General features: G+C 35.9%; 1 protein-coding gene across 32 annotated transcripts in view; it reads left to right on the top strand.

Moving 5' to 3' along the window:
• Positions 1-20,063, top strand: part of PPP6R3 (protein phosphatase 6 regulatory subunit 3) — a 69,134-nt gene extending 49,071 nt beyond the window's left edge. For 9 of the 32 annotated variants that reach the window (XM_087950736.1, XM_026668174.2, XM_026668172.2 and 6 more), the window contains 11 exons: positions 647-732; positions 2,640-2,726; positions 4,199-4,296; positions 6,038-6,092; positions 6,893-7,023; positions 8,447-8,565; positions 9,507-9,654; positions 10,539-10,645; positions 11,364-11,514; positions 15,869-15,991; positions 18,601-20,063. In XM_087950736.1, the coding sequence (XP_087806862.1) occupies positions 647-732; positions 2,640-2,726; positions 4,199-4,296; positions 6,038-6,092; positions 6,893-7,023; positions 8,447-8,565; positions 9,507-9,654; positions 10,539-10,645; positions 11,364-11,514; positions 15,869-15,991; positions 18,601-18,652 (1,157 nt within the window). In that variant the 3' untranslated portion in view covers positions 18,653-20,063. Of the gene's footprint in view, positions 1-646; positions 733-2,639; positions 2,727-4,198; positions 4,297-6,037; positions 6,093-6,892; positions 7,024-8,446; positions 8,566-9,506; positions 9,655-10,538; positions 10,646-11,363; positions 11,515-15,543; positions 15,562-15,868; positions 15,992-18,600 lie in introns of all 32 variants that reach the window. The other 23 variants (XM_087950730.1, XM_087950724.1, XM_087950726.1 and 20 more) reach the window with 5 other exon arrangements.
• The last annotated feature ends 911 nt before the right edge of the window (positions 20,064-20,974 follow it).

Below are 20,974 nucleotides of genomic sequence, written 5' to 3'. Positions count from 1 at the left end.
GCCTTCGGGAAGGAAGGGAAGCCTCGGAAGGCCGAAAAACGGGCCTTCCGGAAATACTGGAAATGCCAAAACGGGCCCGTTTTCAGCCATCCAAGGCTGCAGAGGCTTCCCTAGAGCCTCCGGCCTCAAATGGGCCGAAAATTAGCCGGGAGGTGCGTGCATGCACAGTGCAGGTAAGGGGGGCTGGGGCGGGGGTGTTGCACCTGCATGTGCAAGGGGGGGCACGGCCCATTGCATTGTGGGTGCTGGCACACCACAACAAAAAGGTTCGCCATCACTGGTCTAGCTGAACAAATCAGTTGATCAGTTGATGAAGATAACATGGTGATCTATTAAATCTACCAACGTATCCATTGTAAGAATGATACTTTGGGAACAATGAGTAAAAATTTAAGTTCAGGTAGAGAAATAGTCACAACAGAATTTCTCTGCTGAAGTTATAACTTGAAATTTAAAATCTTGCATACTATTGCATATAAAAAGCAAATGCAATGTAGCAATTTCTTAATTACCTTGGAAAATAAATGTGTATATTTTTAATAATATGTATTAGTAAAATTCAAAATTACATATAATCTACAGTACCTGGAATGATGACAATCTGCATTCTTGATATTGCATTTTTTTTTCTTTTTGGACTTTCTAGAACTTCCAGATGAAGTCAGGGAACGATGGGAATCTTTCTGCACAAACTCTTTAGGCGAAACCAACAAGAGAAACACAGTCGACTTAGTAGGTTTTATAACATGGCATTAACTGCAATTTTTGCATTACAAAATGAAAACAACACATAATAATCATAACAGTATATATCTCAGAGATTTCTATTATTTTATGTCAAATTTAAAATATCACAGCTACATTTTGCTGATATTAATCACTGATATTAAAAACTACTGATTCTCACTTCCCTCTTTATTAGACAGAATTTAAATTTTCACTTGTGTTAATTTTTTTGCACTCTTCATTCAGGTTTTCGTTGGCGCTGAGGCCTTCTTTCTTTGGTTCTGAGTTACTGGTCACTTCCTGTTTATGTGTTACAAAAAAAAAAATAGTTTTGTAACCTAATATTTTTCCCTTGGGTTCATTAATTTCTTACTTTTTAAGTCTGTTTATCCAGAGTGCCAGTTCTAAGCCTAGTCTCTTATTTAATCTGTTTACCATTATACTCTGACCTATATGAGATACATACATTTCATTTGTTAATAGGATTGTTTAAGTATTTTGTTCAATATACATTAAATAAAGCTGCCCTGTAGGTATAATGATTTTATTGTAAAAGCAAGAGTATTACAAATACTTTTTTAAGGGCAGAATTTAACATAACTGCTTTCCTCCGCTTAAAAACCTATGTTCTTTGTTCTTTTGTCAAATGTTAATTAGGTCGCTATTTCCTGTTTTTTTGCTGGTTTTGGACCTAAAGATGACTTGAGAAAGCAGAGAAGCATCTCTGCTTGAACAGAACATTGCTGCCAACTATTTTTCTGTATAGTTGTGCACAAAGATAGGCACCTGTAGCAAGAAGTAACTGAAATATATTGATCAGTACTATAATTCTAATTCTGTTTTAAATTTGAGTTGTGTTTAATGGTTAGTTTGTTCTTAATCAGTGGAATGGCTTGCTACCAGAACTTGAGGGTGCTCCATCACTGAAGGTTTTAAAGAAGAGATTGGACAGCCAGTTTTCTGAAATGGTATAGGATCTCCTGCTTGAGCACGGGGTTGGACTAGAAGACCTCCAAGTCCCTTCCAGCTCTGTTGCTCTATTATCTTGAATGTTGTGTTATTTATAATCTGCCCAAGAATTGAATTTCCTAAGAAAAGCAATTAATAGTCTACTCCTTAATTCTTTGTGCTACTTTTGTCCACTGTAGCAAGCAGAGCACTATCAGGATCTGTATGAATTTAAGGGAAATGTGGTGTCTGCAATGATTAGCTTTACATTTACATTTAAAGTGGACTTTATTTTTGAGGAAGTATCCAAAACAAAATACTTTTGCAACAGTATAAAAATAATTCTAAAAAATAAAAGTATCATAATTTAGCAATAATTTCATAGAAATGGTAGATTGTGAGGATATATTTCAATTAATTCTTCTACATAGTGGAATACTTGATTCTCCCCCCACCCCCCAGTTTTATTACTGTGAAGGTAGTCCTCAATTTACGACCCCAATTGCAACTAGAATTTTTGTTGCTAAGTGATGCTGTCGTTAAGCAAGACATCACTTGATCGGACATGATTTTGCCACCATTTTACTGTGATAGTTAATCAAATCCCAAGTGAATGATACGATCATTAAGCAAATGATCCATCCAGCTTCTCCATTTGACTTTGCTTGTCAGAGGCCAGCTGGGAAGGACACAAATTGCAGTCACGTGACTGCAAGATGCCGCAACCATCATAAATGCCCTCCAGTTGCCAAGCATCTGAACTGCAATCACATGACCATGGTGCAGTTGGTGGTGCAACGATTGTAACTTTGAGGACAGATCATAAGTCACATTTTAGAAGACTGTTGTAACTTCAAACCATCATTAAATGAACGATTGTAAGTCAAGGACAACTAGTATGGATTTTTGTAACTGATATTTATTTGGAACTTTTTAACTTTTTGAATTCCTTGCCTTTCTACTAGGTTACTACTTGTCACATTCATTCATCCAGCGATGATGAAATCGATTTTAAAGAAACTGGCTTTTCACAAGATTCTTCACTGCAAGAAGTGAGTTAAACTCTGAAGCTATACTGCTTGCATATATTATTTTCCTAAAAGCTCCTGATAAGTTATTTGCTTGCTGTTGTGTAGGATATTACCGTATTTAAGAAGATTAAACCACTTTCATAGAATAGATAGTTGGAAGTGACCTTAGGCATCATCTAACCTGAAGAAAAACTGACTACATGATGCGGCAACCTCTTCCATTGTCCAACAACTTTTTACAACCAAGACAGTCCTCTTGTAATCAAGCTAGACATTTGGGAACATGTTCTAAAAGTGTAGCTTGGAGAATAGCATGGACACTACTAATATCTGTCGGTGTTTCTCCTATTGATTTCTGTCAGTGAAGATCCCTGTGCAGACCTTGGTGCTTTTAGAGTTTGGTTATTGCAGACGTTTCATTACTTGACTCCCTGACGCCATGAAGGCTAGTGAATGTGATGTTTGGAGTAATGAAACATAAGCGAGCAAACAACCAACTCAGAAAGCACCAAGGATTTCAGAGTTCAGCTCTGAACTACATATATTTTCTTCTGATGGAATTAAAATCTCTTTTAGAGTCAATAGGATCTCAGTGCTGGATTCTATGCTCTCTTCTAAGGGATAGCAGAGTACTCATAGTCTGCCTTCTCATGGAGTAGAAAGCAATATAAATATTCACATAATCATAAAGCTCTGATCTACAAAAATATTGATTATAATAGATTCTTTAATAGTCCTTTAGGGTTCAGTTTCATATTAAAAACTACTCATTGTCTAGAGGAAGCGTATACATATAATTCAATCGAATAGTCAAAACCATCAAACTCCCTAGACCAGAAAACCAAAATCTGCAAAAAAAAAAAAAAAAAAAAGACAGGTTTTTGTTTTATGCATGTAAATACATAGAGATGGTGTTAAATGAGCTTTAGGCAGTAATGAATTTTATAACATTCCTGATTTCGGTATGGGGATACAGTCACTTAACCTTTGGCTGTATCCTTAAATAGGAATTTGGCAAACTTTAGGTATTGGGAAGATGCAGGAGATTCACTTTAAGTGTAATTCTAGAAGAAAGTTTTTTTCCTCCATATTTCTTATATTTTACCAAATATTCTAGTAGGATTAGTCTTGCAAATTGTGTTGTTTTTTTTTAAGTAATAGTAACACTCTTTGTTACCGTGTATCTTCCATCTAAAATGAAACAAAACATAAAATTCCTTTATATCTATTAGTGAGATTGGTGGTGGTGCCATCAGCTGTAATTTTAGTACTCAATTATAAAACAGTCATCCCCTAAACTACCAAATTACATACATCTGATAATGACAAAACAGCCCTCTCCATATGTGGTATATGTATGTATGTGCATGCACGCACATATGATATGTACTTGCAGTTTAATGAAAGTTTTAGTTCTGGAGCAAATTGGGCAAATAGTATTTAGACTATTATTAGAATCATTATATCACTGTCGTTGGTCCTGGGATTGCCAGGCCTTTTCTGATTATCAGATGCAACAAATGACGTCCAATTTTATTGACCAGTTTGGCTTCAACGATGAGAAGTTTGCTGATCAAGATGACATCGGCAAGTAAGTACAGTCCTATTTTAAAAGTTACTTTTGTTTTCCGTGTCTTGCATCACAGTGATTATTCAGTACTCCTAAAAATAATAAAATACTGTTTTAGTTTTGTTCCATAAATATTTATGCTTTTTGTATACTCCAAAAGAAATCTCATTATGAATTCGTAATTAATTTAGAAAGTTGTGACCCTTACTAAAAAACAACTTTAGGTTCATTTTATGAGTTCCTTTCTCTTAAGTTTCATAAGTTCTAGAACACGGGATATATCATGACCTGCTTTGAAAAATATATTTGGGATTGTTGGCGTAATGGATGTATTCTATGGGACCCATATCTCAGTATTTGGAACCACAGAATCATTTTCATGTAGGATGAGCAGTTATATACATATGATAAATAAATAAAAATAGATTAGCAGTTGCAAGCTATAATATTGTTTTTCCTTGTGTGATGAATTTAGTTGGATTGAAATAAACTTTCATCAACCACCTACTTACATTATACATTATTACGATTTTTTAAATTTTGCTAGATATATTTGTCTATCTCTTATTTAGTTTATTTGTTCTGCGAAAATTATTCAGGCAAGTTGTTACTCTTAGAATATTTCAATAATACAATGGCAAATTGACAGCTAAAAATTCCCTACAATTAAAATGTTTAAAAGTACAATTCAAGCTGCATATAAGCAATTGCTCATATACAAAGCTAACCTACAACTAACACAATGTTTATGCACATTCTGATATTTTCACAAATTAAATTAAAATCAGAAAACAGCTAAATATTGATTTCCAAATGCATCTGTTGTGTGAGATGGTCAGGAAACAACTTTATGTGGTTCTTTACTTATGCATTTGAAATTCAGTAATTTAGATTGTGTAAGTCTTCTATTTTAATTTGGATTTATGAAATGCGTCAATGTAACTGCACACATTCCAAGAATCTGCATCAAAATCTGAATCTCACATCTAGAGACATTATGAATGCAAATACTGCATGTCAGAATGTTGGCATATTAAAATTCTAATTTTGAAAACATTTCCGACAGTCTGAGCATAACCATTTTTGGAATGGTAGACCTAACATTGTTTTTCTGCTGACATCCAGAAATAGTTTGGTAGCAACATAGATTATTTCATTTCCCTTCCCATAGAATTATCCAAGAGTGTCCATATTATCACATTATTGAAGGGAATACTACTGCTAGAAGTGATGCCTGTCATTGAGACAAGTGAGTTTAATCCTTGTCCTACTTGAGCTTGTTTAAAGAGCTTTTAGTTTAATATATTAGCAATCAAGCTGCCTGCTCATCTTTGAAGATGTATGTAGAACATCTTCACATATTATAGTTACTAACAGACGCATACTTGAATCCTTTGCAAGCTCTATTTAACTGTTAATCATATATGCAAATTGCGATGACTTGCGTGTTTGCAGCAATGTATAATTTTTAAACCTGGCTACTTCATATCACCCTCGGAGATAAAAATGTTTTGAAGGTATGCATTCCCTTTTTATAACATGTCAAAAGGCCTTGAGATATTCTTCTTGAAGTTCAAGTTTCATTTTCTCAAGTAATTTATATGGGCTATGTCAATAGGCTTAAAATTTTGTACTAGGAAAGGGTATTTCAGGGTTGTTGTTTTTTTTAGGTACATAGTTATTTAAATGAAGTACTTTAGTTTATCCTATAAAGTGATACTTCCTTTTTGTTTTACTGCCCAAATTTGTACTTTGTTCACAGTGTTTCTTTTGATCGTGTATCAGACATCAATTTTACCCTCAATACAAATGAAAGTGTAAGTATTTTTCAATTTTACCCTCAATACAAATGAACATGTTCCACAGCCTGCTGGTGTACTTTAAAAGAATACAATTTTGACAATAGAAACTCTACTGCTGCATGCTTTACAGAAGGAATAATCAGAGGAAACATTTTGTATAGTAACAGCACTTAGATTTATATGCGGCTTCCCAATGCTTTTACAGACTTCTCTATGCGGTTTCCAGAATCAGCATATTGCCCTCAACAATCTGGGCTCTCATTTTACCGACCTTGGAAAGATGGGAAGCTGAAATGAACTTCTGTTTCCTTATATTTTATTTTCTCTATCCTGAAATCAACCTCTTATCCTTTCAAAATGGGGGAGGGGTGAGAAATGAGACCCCCCCCAGCCTGGAGTAAAGAATAATTTTTACATCGATAAGAAGACTAATGCCTACACAGTTTTCAGGCTGGCCTGTTTTCTCATAAGGGGTAGGCCTTTGCTCACTTACATGCAGATAACACAACAAAGTGCAGGAAAACCTGGAATTCTTGTGTTCTTATTTTAAAGTCGTCGTCCCCCATCCTCTCTCTTTTTCTATTAAGCCTTACTAATTTGGGATCAGAGATTAGGCAAGCAGGTTCTTGGAGGGAGGGACAACTAGACATATTTGACATGACTATTTCATCCAACCTATAGATAATTATCTGAACTTTTACGCCTTAGGAGGCTTTTGTCTATATGCACACATACATATTTACACAACAGACAGTGCATGATAAATGAAAAAAAAAATCAGTATTTATTAATAGTGCTCTTTTTCATATGTTCAGGGCAACATTGCTTTGTTTGAAGCATGCTGCAAGGAGAGAATACAGCAATTTGATGATGGTGGCTCTGATGAAGAAGATATCTGGGAAGAGAAACATATTGCTTTTACTCCAGAATCTCAGAGAAGATCCAGGTAATCTTCAAATACTGTAGCAGGAACATTTTATTTTGTTGTTGTTGTTGATAGCTAGTCACGACCTCTTACTGAACCTACTCTGGCAGAAATGTAAGTGACAGAGCAAATTTTGACCTTCAGCACTGCCTCCTTTTTATATTGCTCAGTGGTTAGAGGCCTTCTGAAATATAACAGCCGAAAACAGAACCCTTCATAACTTCTTGTGGCATGGGACTTACATACTTTAAGTTAATTGTTTTAATTTAATGTATCAAGATACTTAGGATGGTGTCTGATCATATTTTTTGAGGATCACTTTTAAAATTAATACAAAGAAGGCTTCAGTCAGCCACCTACTTTCTTGAGCTTTCCCACTTACAGTTTATCACATCTAATAAAAAAAAGATGTTCAGTAGAGTCGAGTTAGTTATACATTTCTTCTTATGAGAAGAAATGGCTCATATGGTTACATGAGCTACACTGGCTCCTAGGTGGCCTCCAGATGCAAATCCAAGGCTCTGGTTGCCACTATAAAGACCAACATGACATGGGTCAGGCAACCCATGGACTACCTATCCCAATTGCTTTTGCCTCTCCCATTAGTTCTGATAGAGTGGGCATGCATGTCCCCTCAGTGATGCAGTGTCGCCTGATAAGGTCAGAAAGCAATATGTCTCTGTCATTGACACGTGTCTTATGAAACAGTCCACCCTCCCGCCAGGGATGGATGGCGCTTCCTCATTAGCCTTTCAGAAGACTGTGAAGACCTGGCTCTTGGACTCTAGCATGGTATGGTTTTGTTGAATAGGTTGCTAATTTAATTTTAAAGGCTCAATAACCAGTTTTTAAAATTAGTTTATATAGTTTAGTTATATTTTATTTACGTACACTGCCCAGAAATGCCTGGGTAAAATTGTTAAGTAACTAGATTTTTCATTCCAAGACCTAGTGACTTTACAAGAGTCCATATTCCTCTGTATGATTCCTTTGGAATTTGCCTGATATTATCTAAGAGGCAAACATAACATAATGTCTAGCTTTGCTATGTTGTTTAAATACCCTGTAATTGTGTTGATAGGTTTCAGGTTTATCAATGTGACTCTTGAAATAGTGACCTGTAGGCTCATCATGAAGCCTGAAAAAAGTTGAGTACTTTAATGAATAGCAGAGAGCTGCTCTGCTTGTGTGAGGGCAAAACACTCTGTAAAACGTTTTCTGAAAACTCTACTATTGAATGGCGCTAAAATCAGTGGGCATTCAACCATGAGTTCAGTGAAAAAGTTCTCTTTATAGCATTATATAATGTTAATGAACAAAGGGGAGGAATCAGTCAGACCTCCTCACCTGTTCTTAATCCTCCAAAGTTTTTAAGTTTTAAAAATGGTTACTTAACAAGAGAAGGGGAGGAAATTCATGTTATATGTCTCTTTAAAATAAAAAGTTCAGGCAGTACAGACAGTGAAGAGAGTACAGATTCTGAAGAAGAGGATGGAACAAAGCAAGACCTGTTTGAATCAAGCACCAATACAGAAGACAAAATGGAAGTAGATTTGAATGAAAGTAAGTAGCTTTTTTCACAGTTTCTTATGCATTCAAATTCAGATGCAGGAATTGCACTGTCCTTACTGGATTTTTTCATTTGTTAAAAAAAAAAAAAAAAGTGGAAGCCTTTGGCCTTCTTGTTTTTCCCCCCATTATTTGTACTTCCTCAAGTTAACTCCATAAAAATAAAAGAGAAGTATTTTTTTTACATTGCTTCTGTTATGGTTGCTGCCAAGGTGGTCCAAAATCTCAATATTTAATATATCACAATGCAAGGACAATGTATAGATGTACAGAGGGACTTAGGAACATGTGCATCACCCCTTCCCCCTCTTGGTATTTTTGGCTTGTAGCAGGTGGCTGTATGTACTGAAAGACAATCTGTAGACATTTTCCATTACAATGAACATGCGTAAAATGTAAAGAGGTATATTCTAAAATGACACAGAAAATAGTTCTATTTTTTCTCAGTATTCATAAAAATAATACAGTTGACAATTTTCCTCTGATTTTGTTTAAAATGTAAACAAACTTCCTTGCTATGGGCTTAGTATATTAGAAACTAATACCCTGTTTCTCCAACAATGCGGCCTCCCCCAATAGGAAGTCCCAGCATGTTTTATAGGCATGAAATGAAATTAAGCCCCTCCCCCCAAATTAAGGCCTATATTAAAACATGCGAAATGGGGGGGAATGGTGGGGGGGGGGCTTGCCGTTAGGAAATACTTTTGTTGCACACCCGGATATGGTGCTGCCTGCGTTGACCCCGATACGAAGTGCCCCACCAACGCCGAGGTCAACATCCAAGCCGTCGCCGCCCGCCTGAAGATGCAAGGGGAGGGGAATTAAGTCACCCCCGAAAAGACAGCCTAGCCATTTTTTCAGGGCTCAAAAAAAAATAAGACCCGGCCTTATTATATGAGAAGCATGGTATATTTGTAATGTTATATTTATTCCAGCACCTAATTGGTCAGCTAACTTTGATGTTCCTATGGAAACCACACATGGCACTAATCTGGATTCCGTTGGATCTGATGTATGGAGCACAGAGGAACCAATGCCAGCAAAAGAAACTGGTTGGGCTTCCTTTTCAGATTTCACTGTAAGGTAGGAAAGTTTTGTATTCCTGCAAAACCTACAAATGAAATTAAAGAAAAACAAGAAAAAAACATATGCTTTATTTTTACATATTTTATATTTGAAATTATAGTATTAGCTCATTAGTTTGCTTTGGCATCTTTTAAAAGTGCAGCTGTAGTAAGAGATTCACATGTTTAGGTGAAAAATATCTATCTGTTGTGCAATTTGAGGGGGGAAAATGGTTGGCATCATTTGAGTCCAAAGTCAGTTTTTTGTCACTCATCTCAAAACCACATTGCAGAACTTCATCAATAAAGTGCAGAATTGTAGTATCAGTTCCCCTCCCCCCACAAAAATAATTATTTTACTGAGAAAATTTCAGTCTATAAAAATAAAAACCTAACCTCATTGACTCATTAATTTTGTTGCTAATTTCATTTCTGTGCAGAAAATCTTGGATAATAGGATAAAACAAGTAGCACTAACGTTTTCTTCCCTGGCACTTCAAATGTGCTTCTATCTTCATTTTCTATCTTCTTCTCTCAATCATTATCCCCCTTTTTTCTGCATCTCATTCTGTTGAACATTATATTTTTGTTTTCTGGATTAAAAAATAATCTATAGCTGAATCTTTTTCTTCTATGTCCTAATTGAAAGGTAAGGGTTCAAAGAAAGCGTAGTTTATCTTTCAGAATTTATATAAACTTCTATAAGGTTTTAAATGCTCATTGATATTTACATGACCTTTTATTTGCTGCTCAATTAATATAAGCACAAGTATACTCTAGAATCCTGTTCCAAATAGTTAGCGTTATCACACAGAAGCGACCAACTGAATTCTATCCTGTGTACTCCTTGCAGAAAATAATTGAAAATTTGATTCATCGATTTATCTTACTTTGTTTTTAAAGTTCAAAAGAATCTTTGAGAAGTAATTCACCTGTGGAAATGGAAACCAACACCGAACCAATGGATCCTCTGAATGCCAGTGTAGCTGCCCTTGTGACCCAGCCAGAAAGTAAGAGCTTAGAATTATTTTGATTAGTTTTAACCCGGGACTAAGCAACTTTCAGAAAAGAGATTTTTTATGTTTTGTGTGTTTATGTTTTGTATGTCTTTAAAAATTAATAAAATTTGTTCCAAAAAAAAAAAGAATTACTTTGATTAATAATGTGTGGTATTAAGACTCGGCATATTCCACTGGTGAGAAAATGCCATTTTACAGGACCTTGGAATTGGTCGTTCTATGGAGTTGTGTCTGCTATACCCCTAAGCCTGCCATTTTTTATGAAACTAGCTCCATCAGCACAGCTTGGGCAAAAATGATTTTTGATCCCAGTTTGTAGAAAGTGAAAAGGAAATGTTAGAGAACTTGACAATGATTTATCAGTGTTGGTAGTTTCCACAACAGGTTCTTTTCTCTGACATGGGTTCTGAAGACTTTCATTATTATTTTGTTGGGTTTTTGTTGATGCTTTAAACAGAATTATTTTTAAAATTTTTATTTATTAATTAAATATTTATACTGCTCATCTCCCCATTCTTACTTGTTATCCAGAATTGCTACTATGAAAGTAAGCTCTCAATAAGAGTTTACCAATCAGTTAAATATATAAAAGTTTATTCTCCTTATTGTTGACAGTTCCATATAGCTGAGCACAGAATAGAAGAGTAATACAGATATTAAAACATAAAAAAGTAATTGTCCAGTTTCATTCTTCAAATTGTTTTTTCAGATGTAGGAAGTATTTCAATGGAAGGTGGTTCTGATGGAGAAGATGATACAGAAAATGCAGATAAAGTGACTGAAACAGTAATGAATGGCAGCATGAAGGAGACTCTTAGTCTTACTGTAGATGCTAAAACTGAGACTGCTGTCTTCAAAAGGTGAGGCATTAACCTTTGCTGCCCTGTAAGTTTAAAGAATTTTCATTAATCATATTAAAAGGTGGCCTAATGTTGCATTCTTGAGCCATTTAAAACAACCATTTGGCACAAGCTTTTTGTGAAATTGGGATTTTAAAATGATTTTTTTTGTGAGTGCTAAAAGTTCAATTAAATGAGGTATTCCTATTTTCACTGAATATCATTGGGCAGATTTTTAATTTTAAGTTGATAGTTACTATTTTTTCTTATGTATTAGCCTCTGAAGTCTTTTCTGTGCTTTCTGTTTACGTCTTTTTATTTAAAAATAATAATGTTCTAATCTAGTTTTGAAGGAATTATTGAAAATAATAGACTCCGCGGAGCTAATACAATAGCCACACAACAAGGGCCTTTTTTTCCTTAGCTTGTATTTTGAGATAGTTCTATAAATTTAGCTCTACAGTTCACCTTTTTTGGTCAAAATTCTGACCTGAATATTAGCATACCAGTTTCTTTTTTTTGGTCCATGTCTTATTATTTACATGCCATTTAATTCCCAATTCTTGAGTGGTTCCCAAGTGAAAATGTTCAAAACAAGAAAAAAATGAATGCAAGACGGCAAGAATGACAACAAACAGTCTGGAATGAAAAAGAAGTGAACTCACACAATCCAAAGGAGGCTTCACCCATCCTTGCAGATTTCTTTCAGTGTTTCCTTCAGTACACTAACGAAACAGTGCTGTGAAAATATGTACCTTACAACCATTTTTATTTTTTTATTAAATTTATTTGCCACCCATCTTGTTTCAAAATTATCTGAGCAGTTTACAAAAATTTGGCCTTCACTATTCCTGTAGTTTCTTTCTTTCTTTCTTTCTTTCTTTCTTTCTTTCTTTCTTTCTTTCTTTCTTTCTTTCTTTCTTTCTTCCTTCCTTCCTTCCTTCCTTCCTTCCTTCCTTCCTTCCTTCCTTCCTTCCTTCCTTCCTTCTTTCTTTCTTTCTTTCTTTCTTTCTTTCTTTCTTTCTTTCTTTCTTTCTTTCTTTCTTTCTTTCTTTCTTTCTTTCTTTCTTTCGCTTTGCCCCTTCCTTCCCCATCTCTCCTATAAGGTGACTCTGGGTGGCTTACAAATTGTAAAACAAGTGAAAAATAGTTAAAAGATTAAAAGAAACCAACATTAAAATATTAAAAACTGCACTGAAATCACACAAGAGCCAAGAGATGGATGAGACACGGTTGAGGTCTTATTCCATCAGCTGCCTTTAGCAGTGAGTTCCTCCCTTCGGGCCCAGATCAATCAACAAAGCCAGATTTTGATACCCTTCCTGAAGGCCAAAAGGGAGGAGACAGTTCTCATTTCTAGTGGTGGATGGAGCCACAGCAGAAAAGGCTCTTCTACTTCATCCCATATGCTTTTGTTTCTTTAGACAGGATTCATAGAAAGCCTCTTCCATAGGCATGACTGGGGAAGGCTTGTCCCATCAGGGTGAGACCACTCCTCAGATACCCTGAACCCATGCAGTGTAGGGCTTTAAAAGTAATGACTAATACCTTGAATTGAATCCAGAAGCAAATTGGCAACCAACGCAGCTAGTGCAGATTTGAAGTAATGTAGCAAAAAACTTCTTACTATTAAGTTATTTGAGAGAGACAATGAAATATAGTGTATGGTACGATGTATATAGTATATCTAAAATAAAGAAAGAAAATTTGGGACAGAATTAAATTAAATTAAATTTGGTACTCAAAATGCATTCCTAGGCTCAGAATTCTTCAATTATAAGTAAATATCCCCATAACAAGATTTGTTTTTACATTCTTGGGGTGGTTTGGGGGGGGGGAGGGGTCTGCTTATAAAACAAAATATGTCCTACAAGTGGATTTTACAGGGACAGTATGTTAAAACAGAAAAAACCAGACTAACTAATGTGTATATATTAGATATGAGAATGCAACAGAGAGCAGGATGTTTTATGTTAGTTAAATATTCAAGTTATGAAGCTGAGTCAGCTTAGATGAAGTGCAGTGAACCTTGAATCCCACAACATTAATAATTCAGCTCTCCTTTGGTTTGTTAATTAGGATGTTTGCAGCTCTATTAAACTATGAGCTGTCAGTGATTACTTTGGAAATCCAGCAAAGACAATAAATGTTGTCTCAGGAGACTGACATTTTGGCTGCTATTTATTTTTCCTGATTACCAGCTTTTTTTTACCAGGCATACTGAAGGACCAAATATTAAGCAGATGATCTGATTCTGTTTGTTCTAGTCTGAATCTCAGGAGCATGGTTCTAGAATCTAGTGCTCATGGTTGTGTTGCACTCTCACATGGTTTCAGTCTCCATTTCTACATCTGGATTTGATCCTCTCTGGAGTATCAAAATTTATACAGAAGCTGCTAATCCTGAATATTATTGATGATGTTCTAATTTCTACAAATAGATTCTGTTTGCAAAATTACCCATATATTTCAACTCTTAGATCAAGCCAAAAGTTTGAAATTTTAACTTCAGATTCACTTGTTTTTGCTGGGAGCATATTTTTTCCTTCCAACCACAAACACATTGCAACTAAAATTAAAGTAAACGTTTGACATGTTACAAAAATCATTTCAAATACTAAATGTATCAGCATTTAGTTTGAAAGATTTCAAAATGCAGATAAACTTTTATTCTTTTATAATGACTAAATTATTTTAGACCTCAGTCTGTCTTTATCTATCTATCTATATCTATCTATATCTATATCTATATCTATCTCTATCTCTATCTATCTATCTATCTATCTATCATCTATGTATGTATCATCTAATCTATTTATGAAACTCCTATCTCATACAACGACTTTAGGACACTCAGAACAATTCATGAAACATAGTTAAAAACTAAAAAAAATGCTATCGTATTTCCAGCTTTTAAATACTTGCTTTCGCTGATGAAGAAAGATTGGTTTTTCTTTGAACTTCGCCTCTACTCGTGAAAACAGGGTAACTAATAAAAGAGCAATCAACCCGGTGGCTTTCTTTCCTTTCTCCTTTCTTAGGACAAAGCTTTTGGTAGAAACACTTTTTGTGTTTAAAGCATCCTGGGATAAACCTTACCATTGCTATATAAGACTAGAAAAAATCTCTTTGAAACAATTCATCCTCCCAGTAGATTATTATACTTAATAGATTGGTTGGGATAAGGCATTTTCCTCTGTTGCTCCTTTTCTGTTCAGTTACTGTTTGTTTTATAATTTGACTCTGCTAGTTTCATCACACTCCAGATCTGGATGGGTAATTTTTTTCTTCTATATAGAAAAAGGAAGCTTGCTTGCATTAGTTCTGCTGCTAGACCATGTGAAAAGAGATGCCTCTGCACTGGCTAGATTGTGCACTGTGAAACACCAGTGCTAAATCCACTATCTTTTCTTTTGTTGGTATTAATTTAAAATGTCCTTTTGTTTCCTCCTAAAGTGATCCAAATGCTGGATATTTTGTATACTTGTTTTGTAAATATGAATAATGATTACTTAAGCATACTATTCATGTAGATTTTTCAAGCCACAGGTTGCTGCTGGTTTACTTCTTCCCTGTTTTCTGGAGTGCTTTTTATTGAATAGTGCAAATGTGTGTGAATTGTACTCCTTTGGATACTGGAAAAGGACAAAACACATAGTTAAGCATGTGGTTTTCAAATGTATTCTTCATTTAGGAAGGCATTAAAATAGTTTATACTCTTTCATGAAAATTGAGGCTGATTTCTGGTAATAGATTGGTTGTAAACTGTTGTTGGATAATCCTACTTCAGGCTGCAGTTGGGACCTCTGATTACTGAATATTAATCCATAGGTGTCCAAAGAGTAGCTTAGTTTTAAAAATATATCCCAAGTGTTCTTAGCCATAGAAACTGCTAGTTTGTTTAAAGAATTTGAATAACAATACCACTACTATTTTTGTTGCATCCTAGATAAACTTGATCCGAACATTCTTCTTTTCTGGGAAAATCTTGATAGTCTTTTTTATATTACTTTTCTGTTTTTTCCACCCTTCCCCTTCACTGTGGCTTCAGAGTGTTGAAATCCTATCGGTACGTACTGTAAAGGATCATTCATGTTTTTTTTTCCATTTTGGGCACCATTTACATTCTTTGTTCCTTTTTTTTACTACTCTCTCCTGCATTTTTTCTTGTCCAATTCCTTTTTAATAAACAAACTGATGGGAGTGATGGATGTCAACAAAAACAACAATCTTGTGCTTGTTTTCCATGTTTCAATCACATTTCTAAACTCTGTGTGCATGTGACCTCTGGATCCTTTCCCCCAAGTCTTTCATTATTGCATGGTAATACAAACATTTAAAGCACAAACAAAGCTGTAATTTTATTTATTTATTAGTGAGGAAGGAAAACTGTCTACCTCGCAAGATGCTTCTTGTAAATATGTGGTGGAAGAGAATGCAGATGTTGGAGAAGAAAGTCCTGTAGCTCCGCAGCCCACTTGCAGCAACCTGGAGCAGAGGTATCTTATTGTTACCAAGTCATGTTTATATTGTGCACAGTGTATGTATATGAAATGAGAGCTGCTCTATTCAATTTGTTTGCATTCCAGCAGATCAAAATTCAAACAGATTCATATTCTGACAAAACTCGAACCTAGAAAACGGTCTCTTGATCTCATCTAGTTCCAACAGTGGTGGAATTGAGAATCCAGTCTGATGGTTAATCAGCCATCCAACTTGCACAAATGGACCCATTTTAAAAATTTACAAACACACAATTATCGATAAATTGAAGCTAATTGTTCATTACTGTCATCTATCACTAATCAATATTAATTAATTTGCAATCATTGGAGCCATGTATTTGTCTTTCTAATGCTAAACACCAAGTCTTTTGACTGGAAGTACATTTTCCTTGAAAGTCAACTCCTATGTGATACAGATAAACTTCAAAATATAAACATACAATTAACACCTTCAGCTTAATACGCTACTCAAAAAAATAAAGGGAACACAAAAGTAAGACATCCTAGATCTGAATGAATGAAATATTCTTATTAAATACTTTGTTCATTACATAGTTGAATGTGCTGACAACAAAATCACACAAAAATTATCAGTGGAAATCAAATTTAGCAACCCATGGAGGTCTGGATTTGGAGTTACACTCAAAATTAAAGTGGAAAAAAACACTACAGGCTGATCCAACTTTGATGTAATGTCTGTAAAACAAGTCAAAATGAGGCTCAGTAGTGTGTGTGGCCTCCACATGCCTGTATGACCTCCCTACAACGCCTGGGCATGCTCCTGATGAGGTGGCGGATGGTCTCCTGAGGGATCTCCTCCCACATTTGGACTAAAGCATCCCCCAATTCCTGGACAGTCTGTGGTGCAACATGGCGTTGGTGGATGGAGCGAGACATGATGTCCCAGATGTGCTCACTTGGATTCAGGTCTGGGGAACGGGCAGGCCAGTCCATAGCATCAATGCCTTCGTCTTGCAGGAACTGCTGACACACTCCAGCCACATGAGGTCTAGCATTGTCTTGCATTAGGAGGAACCCAGGGCCAACCGCCCCAGCATATGGTCTCACGAGGGGTCTGAGGATCTCATCTTGGTACCTAATGGCAGTCAGGCTACCTCTGGCGAGCACATGGAGGGCTGTGCGGCCCCCTAAAGAAATGCCACCCACACCATTACTGACCCACTGCCAAACTGGTCACGCTGGAGGATGTTGCAGGCAGAACGTTCTCCACAGCGTCTCCAGACCCTGTCACATCTGTCACATGTGGTCAGTGTGAACCTGCTTTCATCTGTGAAGAGCACAGGGCGCCAGTGGCGAATTTGCCAATCTTGGTGTTCTCTGGCAAATGCCAAACGTCCTGCACGGTGTTGGGCTGTAAGCACAACCCCCACCTGTGGATGTCGGGCCCTCACACCACCCTCATGGAATCTGTTTCTGACCGTTTGAGCAGCCACATGCACGTTTGTGGCCCTCTGGAGGTCATTTTGCAGGGCTCTGGCAGTGCTCCTTCTGTCCCTTTCTACAAAGGCGGAGGTAGCGGTCCTGATGCTGGGTTGTTGCCCTCCTACGGCCTCCTCCACATCTGATGCACTGGCCTGTCTCCTGGTAGTGCCTCCATGCTCTGGACACTACACTGACAGACACAGCAAACCTTCTTGCCACAGCTCGCATTGATATGCCATCCTGGATGAGCTGCACTACCTGAGCCACTTGTATGGGTTGTAGACTCCATCTCATGCTACCACTAGAGTGAAAGCACCGCCAGCATTCAAAAGTGACCAAACCATCAGCCAGAAAGCATAAGAACTGAGAAGTGGTCTGTGGTCACCACCTGCAGAACCACTCCTTTATTGGGGATGTTTTGCTAACTGCCTATGCTTTCCACCTGTTGTCTATTCCATTTGCACAACAGCATGTGAAATTGATTGTCAATCAGTGTTGCTATCTAAGTGGACAGTTTGATTTCACAGAAGTGTGATTGACTTGGAGTTACATTGTGTTGTTTAAGTGTTCCCTTTATTTTTTTTGAGCAGTGTATATCTAATTGCTCCTTATTAAAATAAAATATAATTAAATAAATTATTAATTTTACTGCATTTCCAAAAATATAAATGCAGTGAGGTCATTGCTAAATTATGGCCTATATTACTGCATGAATTATATGGCAATTGCTGGCAGAATTACATGCAGCTAAAAGCTCATCATGTTGAGGAAAATTTGTTCTTGTTTTCCAACTTTTTATTTTAAAAGAGGATTGGCAGCAGCAACCAATTTCTGAAATCTCAGTGCTGTGGCAAAAATTGGATCGGTAAAAATGCTGATATCCTACGGGAAAGATTAGCAATCTGTGGGGCCAAATTTGAAGCCTAAGCTTTATGTAGTGATCTCCAATGTGTCCTAGGTCACTTCCTGGGAAGTCAGGGAAAATTCACAAGGCAAATCTTTGTTGTTATGCTGAATTCTTCCATTTAGTTAGCAAATATATCACATAAGGTCTATTCCATGTTTTTAAACAAATCTAAAAGTAATTTGATTAACGTTTTTCAGCGTTCAAAATCATTGTGTACTCTTCTAACAATCTGATACTTCTTTGATCTCCTTAGGACTGATCAACAAACCATTCTAGCAGAGGCATCTGTTAATGGCCCTGTATGATTTGTGATATTGACAGATTATAACTGAAGAATATGAACTGATTTCAAGATTTGATTCTTGAGGATTTCATCTAGAACCTATTGGAGCCAGTCACTGCTGCATTTAATTTCACAAGTGATCAGGACCAGCAACATTTATATTCTAGATTTTGAGACATTGTACAGAAATTCATAAGTGTAAAAATTGCACATTGAAGAATACCAAGAAATTTTTGCGTATGTTTATATTGTATTGTTCTAAATGATGGGTGATTGTGAAATAAGAACTTGCCACCCAAGTAACATTAGTAATGATACTATAGTTAAAAATGGCTGTAAGAATAGTTTTATATAAAAAAGTGAATACATAAATCTAATGTATTTGAGGCATACTATTTGACAATTAGTGACCAAAGTATGTAGCAATTTTCATAATTTTTCACCCAAAACATTTTTAAGTCTATTTTTCTTTCATTTTGGCAAAGAAATTGTTCAAATGCAATGCCCTTTAAATGTTTGGTTGCTTTAGATTTAAAACAATGATTTAAAAAGATTTTTTTGTGTTTGACATACTACAGCAGGCTTTCAACTGGTAATTGTTTTCTGTATTGTTTAAACCAGATCAAAATGTAAGTCTATCAGTAGAGATTTTAAGTATTTATTACTACAGCTTAGTTGACAGATTGATGTTACTGTAAAGCCATATGTTCTGTTAAGTCTTGTTTGCTTGAAACAATACCTTACAGGTGAAACACTAGAATATTTTTGAAGTGCACATGGCTTGTTGTGTATTTTTAAGACTCACCTTTTTTAACCCATTCACCAAGATGTACTTTAATTTAGAGCATTACAAAATTACCCATTTTGAAACAATCTTCATATTTAAAACACTGTAATCCTTTTGACAAATCAAATAAATATAACAAATGCCCATGCTGCTCTTGTAATTAAAGTTCATATTTTAAAGATAAAATGTCTTTAAATATCCAAATTGGGCACTTGAGCATGTTAATTGTTATATTTTCACTGTTTTGATCTGTGTGAAGATTTCATTTGTAAGTTTTAAACCAGTTTTTTTCATAACTGGGTTGTGTATATATATATAGTGATTATGGAAACTAATTGTAATTTATAATTTTCTATGTCATAAAATTCCAGCCGCCTTTTCAAACAGAAGCAATATAATGTATATTGCCACATTCTTTGGTGGAAGGGTTAAAGAACACCTCTTGCAACTTTTAGGTGCAAAATCCACTTTTCTTTCTTTCAAAAGAAGTTATTCATGTATTTTTACATCATATGTTTTCCTGACCAGTATTTAAAAGCCAAAAGGATACTCTAAACAATGGCCAATGATTTATTTTAGAAAGTGTCCCAAGCTATGTGCCTAATATTACATTGCATACAGAAATAAAAACAAATGTATACTGGTACTTTTATTTTCTCATTGCTTCTGTATATGTACATGGCCTTCATTTTGATGTTAGAATATGCATAATTGTGTGACCTATACAAAGAGGGTAAGAAATAATGAAATAAATTAAAGGGAGGAGTCAAAATGAGAAATTCAACTAAAAAGTAATTTATATCAACAGCATTCACTGTATTTTCTTTTCTTTTTCTTTTCTTAAACCTCATTCTCACCATGACAATGCATTTATCCGTACATGGTACTTGCTCTTCAAGTCCAAACCCCTGCATAAGCTGGATACCCTATACCCGTGATGGCGAACCTATGGCACGTGTGCCAGAGGTGGCATGCAGAGCCCTCTTCGTGGGCACGCATGCCATCACTGGCTGCTTTTCTGGTTTCCAGCACTGACCAGCTGATCTTTGTGCGCCGGAAACCTGAATACCAGCTGGCCAATGTGTATACGCGTGCTGGAAACCTGAAGACCAGCTGACCTGCAGGCACATTAGCCAGCCAGCTGGTCTTAGGGTTTCCAGCACGCGCGCACACATTCCAGTTTGGGCACAGTGCTGAAAAGGTTTGCCATCACTGCCCTATACCATTCTGGACAAGTGGCTGTCCAATCTCTTAAAAACCTCCAGTGATGGAGCACCCACAACTTTTGAAGGCAACCCATTCCAGTTGTTGCTACCCATTTTGAGAAATACTGCATAGAAACCAGATAAAAGGGCCCTGATACCAAATAAATATTAGGATATTTTAGATGAATAGTAAAGATACATCTAATTAGTCTTGAATCATGAAAAAGATGCTAAAATCTCACATTTGAAAAACCAAAAGATGAAATGGGTGGAAGTAGTTATTTCAGTGGTATTAGGAGGAATAATTAAAACCAGCCACCTTAAGGACTAAAAAGTGCTGTTCTCTAGCTGT

Source organism: Notechis scutatus, chromosome 1 (assembly GCF_049901735.1).
Source record: "Notechis scutatus isolate UNSWTSFEM ecotype Mainland chromosome 1, rNotScu1.2, whole genome shotgun sequence".
Taxonomy (NCBI): domain Eukaryota; kingdom Metazoa; phylum Chordata; class Lepidosauria; order Squamata; family Elapidae; genus Notechis; species Notechis scutatus.
The sequence above is the reverse complement of the archived record's forward strand: the minus strand, read 5'-3'. Positions and strand labels throughout refer to the sequence as shown.